We start from the raw sequence: 11,294 nt of genomic DNA, 5'->3' as shown, positions 1-11,294 counted from the left end.
TTCAGGCGTAATTGGTCGCATGCGAATTGATTTATTGCATGCAACAGTTTTGTCTCTATGGAGATTACTTGTGAATTCGAAATTGTAAAATTGTAAAATGGAAAATGAACTGTAAAATTCTTGAAAAGGATTGCTACGTACACTGTTGCTCATAAATAGATACATGTACAATCATCGATTTTAATAATATTATAGATAGGTATTTTTGAGCAATAGTGTGAGTCTTTGAATATATGTTGGTATTAATAATGTATTATGTATAAATTTTTATACATATTATAAATTATTCTATTGATTTATATAAAAAAAAAGTTTGATGCAAAAAAATGGATCGCCTATTAGCGATTCAAGCTGAACTACTTGAAATTTGTAAAATAATTTGAAAACTGATAAATTGCATTGGTAATTTTGACATTTGCATAAACATGGATGCAATTCAATTTATTTTAGAAATTAACTTCGTGCTAATAGTTACGTAACAAGTGCTCTTAGCTGTGCAGTCAAAAAAATAAAAGAAAAAATCTCGCTTGAAAGATGTACAAAAGATCGTATGGATTCGATGCGCTTAATTAGAAACTTCGTAGTTTTGTTATTCAAATGAATCGTGCGTACAAAAGTACACTTTAAAATGCAATACAACGATTTAATAAATATTGATGAAAATAATAATCCGCGTTCATAATCGTTTAATTTATGCGGGGTCATAAATTACATCAATGACACGACTATCAGGGAATAAAATATCATTCTTGAATGAATAAATTTTATGAATATCTATTTTCTGAATAATATTATAATAGGAAATTTTCCATATTTCATAAGTTTCTCGTTTTTTTTCTTGTAAAAATTATATTATTTGAAAATAAAATTTAAATTCTTTTCCATTCAGATAGGTTGAATCGTTTAGTGATTATAACGATACATATAATATATAAAAACGCAACTTTTCTTTTTTGTTAATTTTTTTCGATCTTCTATTATTTTCTTATCCTTTCTTTTTTCACTTCTTGCACGTAAAAGATCCAATGATCATTTTTGCCACAATAAACGCTTCTTTAAAAACTCGAGAAGAAACTTATCTAATAGTCGATTTTTGTTAAATTGAATGATATTTAGATACAAAGTAACTGAAATCTCTCGTAATAAAGCCACCAGTCGAAGTGTTCGATTCTACCTGAAACTTTATTCGGCCGTTATAGAAACCCAATTTCCTTTATTACGAATTCTAACTGGCAACTTTTAGGAATCGACAGAGAAATCTTATAAAATATGTGATCTTTCCCTTTGCATTCAATAACAAGTAACTAGAATCATAAGAAATCTATGAGAACGATATGGAAAAAAACTAAAGATCCTCTTTTTCAATATATATTGTCAATATATATTCTTACTCATTTTTCAACGTAAAAAATGAATTCAAACTACGAAGTTTCCTACTTAATTGATCTTAAAAGAACAATAAATTTTTGAATACCATGTCAATTTTTGAATAAACATGTCAGTGATTATATTGATTATAAATTTAAAAAATGATGAATAATATATAAATTACAATCTATCTAAAATCTTTAAATGTTATTGAACAGAAAAATATAGATTTATGTGTAATGTACACACATGCATGCATTCTAAACAGAATAAAAATCACTCACCAGTGTCGTAAAGAGGACAGGGCATGTACGCATACCGCTGTTCCGGATGTACTACGGACTTATTCCTTTGTCCGCTAGTCATAGTCGCAAATTTGGTCACGTACTGTAGGAACTTGTCATAGAAGAGAAGAAAAGTTGTTCGAATTATCGTTAAGGCGGTATTGTAGTCCTTCGTTCACCAGATTTGGCCCGATTTCGGGGAATAGCCAAATGATAGGATGATTATCCTGAGATGACCAGAAGTAACTGCATCCTGTAATAATCGAGCGTGTCGCGATGCATTGGATGTTGAGCCTCTTCGCAAATTAACTAATTAAGGCTGACTGTGTTGTTTTCGTGCCAATTAGACACTATTCCTGATTGTTGTATATGTACACGTGTACGTGTGAACGTCGTCACTTAATTAGCACCGAAATAACTGACTTCTTCCTTTTCTGATTTTCCTTCTATCACTGCGATTTCACCTTCTACAAAAAACATACAGAGAGATACAAGTAAGGAATGATACTTCACGTTTCCCGGTCATTTATTTTTAGTTGTACAAACATGGCGATTCTATTCACTTCGAAAGCGCGGGAAAAATGGCATGTTGCATCGAACATTACATCGATATAGAAATAAAATGTTTCATGGTGATGGATACACATAATTTATTTACGTTTGCTTGTAAAACATTGTACAACATCATGATAAAAATGCCTAAATCCTTACACACAATCACAAATCACGTTCGTTCTTCCTTTGGGTAAGCACCAATACGCTAAGTTTAGTGATCACACGACCTCCGAATATCGAACTTATAGATTATAGATTATTAGCGATTCTAAAATTTTCCACATCACGCCCCCTTTTTACTATTTCATGAAATTCTGAACTTCTTTCAATATACTCAAAGGAGGCGCCACCAGTTTAATAGAAATTAACAAATATACTAATGATCGTCGATCAAGTGTATCACATATTTTGCGAAAAATAAGAGTTAGTCTTACGTGTAATAAGTTATTGCGTTTTCGTGTTAAATTTTCGCGAAAGATTCGGAAATATGACAATTACCAGTTTTACGACCGCATCATAATAATATTTTTCATTTATAAAAATAATCGGTAATAAGTATCAAATAAATTACGAATAATAAAAATTATACAGTCATGGTGAAAATCGATTCACGTGATTATCGAAAATGGAAACAATCGCATTAAGTTGCCAGTGCCGTTTTTATATTAGCACAATATATGTAACTAGTGCTTGAATTGAGTGCCTCTTCTTCGTACCAGTACCCTCGAGCCGATTTCACGACTTTATCGATGTTGATATTCCTGAAAAGCACGCATATATATATATATACAGTATAGTTTGTGGTAATTTTACCGCGCTTTTCTAATTCGAGATCTGGTTTCGCCGCCATTTTGATAAACGCGCGCAGTGTGATAAAACGAGATGAAAATTAATGGCGTTAATAATCGAAAAGTGTATTAATTGTGCTGTTACTACTACGAATACTGGGTCCTTTTAGATTTGGAAGAATTAACCCATTAACTGAGCACTCTTGGGACACGCTTGGCTGAACGTTAATGCAGCATTCTATTTTATACGAGCCTGCAAACTGCACAATGGTCTCTCGTCGGTTAACACATCAGGTATGAATGATGAATTTCAAGTGACAAACGATGCGTTCTTTGTTTTAATTCTCGTCTTTTGAATATCTTTTCATTGTGTATTAAAGGAAATAAAGTTAAAATAAAAAATTAATGAACCTATCATAAATGTTAAGAAACGAATACGAATTTTATCAGAAATTCTGACAAGAGGTTAATTATTTTCTAATTTAGAAGTGTTCGCGATATAAATGAAGCCATAACAAACATGTACTAGTCCGTTATGATAATATGGCTGAACATAATTTATATTTATTATTCGTATCAATTATAACAACTATTCACTGAAATACCGTGTTTTTTTAAATGATGAACAAAATTATAGGATATAAAAATTGGACTTATCAATTTTAAGATATATAATATCTATTATAGAACATTATTTACACTTTCGATATATTCCATAATGGAAAATCGATAAACATTAATTCTCCATGTTAAATTAAATTAAATTCAAGAAAAAGGAAATTAAAAATCAAGAAAAGTACGCTAAACTGGTTTATATGGCTTAAAAACTATTCACCGATCGCGAGCGGGAATTTTAATTTGATTAATGTTGGCGAAAAGAAAAAAAGGTTAGGAACATAGAGCCGAGATCAGGACCGGTTATTATCGAATAGTCGTTGTATTTGAAAAGACTGTAATTGAATTCTTTTGTGTAAAGGAAATCAAGCAATTTAGTTCATTCAGATCCGATATCCGAAGATTTGATCAATCTTTCATTAAATCATGCATATTTTATAGATATAAATATATCTTTCATATCGATATTCATAATTATTATGAAAACAAATGTGAATAAATTCAATTTTATTTCAATTAACTAAAAGCAAGAAAATATTTCTCGTTTTCTAATTTTTAAACGCGATAAACTTTTTTTAAACATTCTATATTTGATACTCTATCGAAAGATGATTCGCGCGCTCATGACTATCGCTCATATATTTAAAAATTGCTCAAAATCAAAGATCAACATTTAATCGCTGAAAAATATGATAAACGAATTTTTTTAATATCGTAAATATAATTCAAATCTGATATTGCGTGAAATAAACGCATACAGTGTGTTGAAGTTGGTCAAACTGATTTATTGCAATTTCGAATTCGTGACACGTGGACGCCAATAGCTCATTTTCAATCTTTGATTTCAATCAAACTACACACGATTTTGATCGCATCTGATCAGAATACAAAGAAGATTAAGCAACGTTAAGTGTATTTGTAATATGTTAAAAGGGTACGAAAGAACTACTTCCGGTCCTCTTAAAAACTGAGCATGCGGTAGCTTGTTACATAGCGCGTCTCAGAAAAAGAATAAAAGAAATGGAAAAAAGAATTTCGTTAGTAGGAAGAATGAGTTCGCGATGAGTGTTTCTTCGGTCATAGAGTTTCTTCTTGTTTCTTTCTTCGTGTTTTACATATTGGGGTGAAAAGCTTGAAGAGACTAGAGTCTAATAAGATGAGATGCTTCTTCTCTTGTTAGAAACAGCATAAATTAGGTCTATTTATTTCTTTCAGATAATTAGAGAGAATATAACTTTTTCGAATTGCGAAAATTGATATTTTAAAAATGAAAAAAATATTTTGTACATCGACTTTCGGAATAAAAACATTGAAAATAATAAAAGAATAAAATATTTTATTCGATCATATCTATTCGAGTATATCGCTAAAGAAACGAATATCCAACATTTATTTTCCAATCACGTGCAGCAATATATTTTACGAAAGTTTGGAAAAAATTGTAAATCATCCCGTTCAATATGCGTATAAAATTTCAAAAAAACATACATATCAACGCAAACAATAATCAAATTATAATTTTGTGCAAACTTTCTTTCTCATTCTAAACACTATATCATGTATAAATCCTTCAAGAATACCATCTTCAATATTCTCTCTTTCTCTCTCTCACACACACACATGACACGCACACATACACATACACACACACGTTACGAACAAATGTGATTCGAACATGAAACTCGTATCAAGGCATCCAATAGCAATGCACCTTCGAATCCCATTCCACCCTTTACCGGTGAAAGTATCCCTTCTACCTTTCACGTCAACACCACGTGGATCCCGGTCGCTGGCTTTTACACTGGTCGCGTTGCCTGCCACCAACCAGTCGGATAGAACCTCGTCATCCCCGTCGATCCTTTCGATCCCGAGCAACGCGGAGGAAGCCGGCAATGGCAATAGATCCTTAACAGCCGAACGAACGATTTGAGCGTCACGCAGCTGTCGGTGCGAAACGAACGAGCCACGAGGTGAACCGTTCGGTACACGGGCCAACACTCGACTGGACCGCGGTGGTTTGAGTCGCGGGGGGTGAAACGGAGAGAGACGGAGACAGGGGGATGGAAAGAGAGCGAAACACCGGGCGCGTGGAAAAGGGAAACACGCTAGAGCCGGAAGAAGAGAAGGAAGAAGGGAGGAGGAGGAGGAGGAGGGACCGGAGTAAAAGTCGTTTCGGGTGGAAGGAGAGAAAGAATGAAGGAAGAGGATGCGAAGAAAGGAAGGTTGGGAGAGAGAGGGGAATGGAGAGGGAGGATGCTGCGGATGCGGAGCAGAAACTAAGTCCGTCTCCGTCTGGCTTCGCCGCAGCGCGTCGCGGCGCATTTCATCCCCCTTTCGAGCCCCGAGCGACCCACCACCCTCGTCGCCGGTCCCTTCGCCCCTCTCGCGCCACCACGAAACCCCCCTACACTAACCCCTAGTTCCATGTCGCAATGTATCTGCAGTCGGAAGCAGAGACCCCGCTCTGCCTTCGAGACACACCGCCGTGAAAGTCGACCCTCGTTTCTTCAACGCGTTTCACCCTTGCCTTCCTCGCGTTCTCTCACTACCTTCCTCCTCCATCACTTGATACTTCTATCTACTTTTTACCCTTTCTTTTTCGCTCCTTTATTCTTTATTCATTCTCCCGTGGTTGTCCTTCAATTTCTTCTGCAGAGTGGGATAGGAAGGCGAGAGGACGATTCCATGGACATAAAAGGGACCGGTTGAATAGGCGAGAAAGATAGTTCGGGGATGGTTTAAAGTGCGGTTTACTCTTTCGGATAAAGAGGTTGGGTAATTGGCTCTCGTTGAAGAAAGGGTTGTTGTATATAGAGATTGGGATTCGGCGTTACATTATTCGAAAGTATATCGATGAAAAATATCAATTTCGTCCAGTTTGAGAGGGAATTTTATTTCGAAAAATAAGATCGGTTCGTTAATCTGGAGAGACTGGAGAAAACGAATATCGAGCGTCCTATCCACGGTAAGAACTGATTTTTTTTAACCCCCTTCAATGGACGCTTGAAAAAAGAGGGTCACTCGGAGGGCAGACGAATTCTTAATCGACTTCTCGAGGGCAATACCACCTCTCTCACCTGGATCGTTGCCTTTCCTCCCAGCCACGACAAGGAGGGAGGATCGGCTCGATCGAATTTCATCCGAATTTGTCCGTAAAAAAAAAAAGGCGCGTAAAAGATGCACACTCGCGAACTTGGGCCAATTTTATCTCGCGAAGGAGAGATCCTGGAGGCAGCCAATCGGGATACGTCTCGAGGACCAACTAGCCACGATTCGCCGGAAATCCGCGCGGATTCCTCGTTTTAAAGAGGGATGCGGCGCATTTTTTTCAATCATCTCGCCGAGTGGAATAGCGTTCGGAAAAAAGCAATTGGGAGGGTTGCAACCCGGCCGTAAAAGCGAATTGCCATCCTTTCCGGTATTTATGACTTCGCTCATTGCCTCCCAAGTCGCCGTGGGGAGCGCAACGAGCTTTTTTGCACTCGTGCCCAGGCATAAATTATTGCCGTTCGTTAAACACACGTCTCCCTCCGTGACCTTCTTCTTTGAACTTATCTCGACGAGCTGCGACACCGTGACACCAAATTTCGAAAACGAGAATCCTCGTCTCGGAGGACCCCGTCCCGGAAGATGAGAATGAAGAGGAGTTGCGAAGGGAACGATTTGATCCTCGACGGAAATCAAGCAAGCAAGTAATTTTCGATTTGGTTGATTTGTTGGAAGATTAGGAAACACGGCTCGTGTTGGTGAGGATGAATTATCCGTGGAAAATGGTTTCGACGTTTCGGCGAATGGTATCACTGCAGCTTCATTATCCTAACACGCACTGATGCGAGTGATATCGATCTGCATAGGAAACTAGACTGTTAGCGGCATAAATTTTACCTTAAGACGGCTTGCCCTGCTTTTAACGTATCTATTGCAATTTCGAGATATACGAGAGGTTACAATTTTAAGATTGTATTATGCACTTGGTTGTTGCAAATTTTTTTTTAAAAGTATGTATAATTTAAAGGAGAATCTCGTTGATTATAATTTTCAAAATTACTCGAAGGATGTTTCTTAAATGTTTTTTAAATGAAAAAGAAGAATGAGACGAAAAGAGGACGAATTTAAAATGTTATTATCATGTACAACGATTCACATTATCGAGTTCGTTGTTAGAAAGAAAAGAATCTCGAAAGAATCGACGTATTCTAAATGCTTTTAAAATGAAAACTAATAAAAAACGAATAAAATAAAGACTCGGAAGGGAAAATAAGGAAGATGAAACGTTCCGTGAAAAAAAAGACGATCGTTACGATCTTCAATATCCCTCAAAATGACAGGAAAAGGCCCATCCATCCGTTCGAAACGATTCATAATCGCTGAATCTGGATCGTAAAACGAGAACTCGAAATAACAACGTCATCCTCATCCTTGGAATCGTTAAAACGAGATAATACGCGTGATATCTGTCTAGAAAAAGGCGATTCCAGGATCCGTTAACGAATAGTTTCAAACGCATTGATCAGGCGCAATAAAACCAACGTGAAAAGTGATAAATTTTATCCCATATTTCCAGTTTGTAATTAACAATAAAAGACAAGAAAATCAAGCATAGAATATTTGTGACGATAAGAGTTTCAATGTGATCGTATCACATCGTATTTACAATTCGTTGATAAATAATTTATAACGTTTGCAAGTAATATTACGTCGTAACTATATAAGTCATGGGAACGGGTAGGAGTGGCAGAACAAGAGGCATATGAATTCAAGTTTCACCGTCTTTTTCTCTCATAATCTAATAGTATTTAATAAATTTACATATTTGTGTAACAATGTTCCTTGGCTATCATTCAGGAGCACGAAGCGTATGCCACGTGGGGAGCACGCCATCAAGGATCTATATATGTAAAACGAACTTATTTATTCTATTTGAAATTCTTTTCTGTCTAAACACGATTCTAGTTCTATTATGATATTCTATATTTGATAACTAACGTTTTTATTCAAGATGAATCTTTCGATATCGTGCATAATATTCGAGCTTACGTGGAAAATATTCCATCTAATTTGATTTTTTCTCTTTTCATATTTTTGTTTTTTTTTTTTTTAATATCGAAATTTAAAACTTGCGTTCGGTTCAGATCATTGATATTACTGTCGTACTCTGACCAGTATCGATTTTTCGTTCGTGCTCCCTAAAATTAAAATGGGATGTGTATCGTAACAAGTGGATATCTCTCCTCCGGGATGGAGAGTCCTGTATTAAAACTGGATTACATCTTTATTTTATTACGTTGATTTCAATTCTCTGAATTTTTTTGAAATATTTTCCACCTGTTACGACATGCTCGTAGATTCATTTCGATCTTTCTATCTAACCCAATTAATAACTTTGGTTTAATTTTAATATTTTCGTATTGAATTTTAATAAAAATCCTCGTTTATTTTTTGTTTAACGACTTCACGAATATAACGTAAGAATATTTATATCTTTTTACCCGTGTTCACAATCGGCTTTTCAATTAAATTAAAAAAATAACAAGTTAAATTTAAAAAATTAAACGATTCTAAAGGAAACAAAAAACAAACGAAAGAACAAGAAGAAACAATACTAGTATAATTAATTAGGAACAGTAGGAACGGATTTCATTTTTGAGCAAGTCCTTTACACCTAAGGATCGGCCAAACGTTCCGGTCCACGCCACCGAAATGTCGGTTTAATAATTAATCGATGCTAGAAATGCACGATCTATCGAGATTACTCGTTTATGCAAGTGCATACGCCTTGGCGCGTCGCTTGTGAAACGTATTTTACAAGATAGATTCCGAAAATGGAAGACTAATCGATCGATTCATCGACAATGTACGCATAATGCCTTCAAGAGATACAAACTCCTCGAGTTTAAAACGGATAAAGGAATATGATCGTCTCTGTAACGCGCAACCAACATAACTGTACGTTATGGCAGTTCGTATATGTAAAATCCTAGCAAAAATAGATCGATTTCGAGATAAAATGTAAACTTGAAGATCTCATAATCTTCTTTCTTACATTCGAGAATCTCGTTTCAAATTAAATTTGAGAGAGATTAATCGTCCCAACGAGTGAACTTAGGAAACGTCACGATAACAAAAAAATCTCCGCGTAACGATATTTATCATCGAAGGATCTAAAAAAAACTCCTATGACCATTCGTCGCGAGACACGTCGGCGAAACGACGATGAATCGTAGGACGTGGTGCTCGTATAATATGAAAGGATCGTTTCATGAAAATGCAAAGCTTGACCCGGGATGTGTCAAATCCGCGTTCCCATAAAACTAACTTCGAATCAAATGAAAAATCTGGACGGTATCCCTTCCTCCCCTTTCGCGGGTCCACGAAGTCTATTGCACTCGCCCAAAATATTTACGGTAGACCCAAAACAGGATAATTTCGCCACGATTAAACAGGAGAATGATTAATTTTTGGAAAGGAATTCGATTTGATGATGTGAAATGGCCCTCTCTTTACGAAGGCTTCAGCTTGATTCGCTCTGTGATTTTTGATGGATGATTTCCCTGAACGTGTCCTGTTTAATCTCGATATAAATTCCAAGATAAAACGCGAAAACGGAACCCCTCTGCTGATGATTACGTCAATATCGGCTCGAATTAATCACCGATTCGTGTTATAAATTATGTAGTAAGTATGTACAAACACACACGGCGACCGACAACGAGAATACGTGATAGACTTCAGTCTACGGCGTTCTGTTTGGTGTTGGATGTCGATCTAGGACTAGGACGGATCGTCGCTGATCTTGTCGGCGTTCTTCTTCGTCTCCCATAGATTGACCCTCTTCAAGGGATAACAGATCACGGCCGAGAGAAGGATCAAACTGCCGGATAGATAGAACGAGGCATCGTAGCTCCCGGTTGCGTCCATGAAGATACCTGAACGAATAAACGGTCCGTGCAATGAATAACGATGATTAATTAAACAATTAAACCCTGTTGACGATGGGATCAATATCTTTTTAATCACCTGCGAGAGGCGCGCCAATGGCGGCTGCCACACCTTGAAACAGAAGAAGCAGTCCGAAAGCGTTGGTTAGTTTCTCCAACCCCAAAAGATCCACCACGAGAATCGATCGCAGAGAGGCGAAGACAGCTGGAAGAAAGTAATCGTCATCGGTTTTGAAAGTTAATTTCCACGTTTCATTTTTACCTTTTGACATTTGGATTAAAAATAGAAACATTTGTAATCTTTCTCTCTTCTGAATTCGATTTTTAGATATTGTAAGAAGTAATTTTTAAAGGTAGGAGAGGAATGTGATTCTAATCGATCGCATGTATCGAATTGGAACATGTTAAAATAGTAAACCGGTCTATCTATGCTTACATATACTAATGCCAAACCCAGCAGCGTAAAAGAACTGGAAGCTCTGGCTGAGCGACAGCCCGGAGAAAATGGTCAAAAGGCCACCAGCGCTGATGAATATATTGTTGACGACCAAAGCGTTAACTCCTGGCAAACTGCTGGCCAATCCGCACACTACACGACCAATGGTATTGCCGATACCAATCACAGATACGAGGAACATAGCAGTAGAGGCCTTGATGCCTGCCAATTGGGCTCGATCTGTACAAAAGAATCGACCGGTGTTACTTGTTTCTTCTTTTTCCACTTTTTCTTTTTCCCATTTGGCACT

At 36.6% G+C, this 11,294-nt stretch overlaps 2 protein-coding genes across 2 annotated transcripts in view; one reads left to right on the top strand and one right to left on the bottom strand.

The window, feature by feature from the left end:
• LOC107996539 (monocarboxylate transporter 12-B-like) overlaps positions 1 to 11,294 on the bottom strand; it is a 46,333-nt gene that overhangs the window by 16,578 nt on the left and 18,461 nt on the right. The window contains exons 10-13 of the mRNA XM_017054625.3: positions 10,985 to 11,224; positions 10,628 to 10,753; positions 2,199 to 10,536; positions 1,653 to 2,119 (exon numbers count right to left, since the gene is read on the bottom strand). Of these exons, the coding sequence (XP_016910114.2) occupies positions 10,382 to 10,536; positions 10,628 to 10,753; positions 10,985 to 11,224 (521 nt within the window). The 3' untranslated portion in view covers positions 1,653 to 2,119; positions 2,199 to 10,381. The remainder of the gene's footprint in view (positions 1 to 1,652; positions 2,120 to 2,198; positions 10,537 to 10,627; positions 10,754 to 10,984; positions 11,225 to 11,294) is intronic.
• LOC107996541 (delta(14)-sterol reductase TM7SF2) overlaps positions 3,149 to 11,294 on the top strand; it is a 47,075-nt gene continuing 38,929 nt past the window's right edge. Inside the window, exon 1 of the mRNA XM_062074615.1 lies at positions 3,149 to 3,289. The gene's annotated coding sequence lies outside the window, so the exon portion shown is untranslated. The remainder of the gene's footprint in view (positions 3,290 to 11,294) is intronic.

The sequence above is a fragment of the Apis cerana genome, linkage group LG5 (assembly GCF_029169275.1).
Source record: "Apis cerana isolate GH-2021 linkage group LG5, AcerK_1.0, whole genome shotgun sequence".
Classification (NCBI taxonomy): domain Eukaryota; kingdom Metazoa; phylum Arthropoda; class Insecta; order Hymenoptera; family Apidae; genus Apis; species Apis cerana.
Note: the sequence above shows the minus strand (reverse complement) of the source record. Positions and strands in the feature narration are given on the sequence as shown.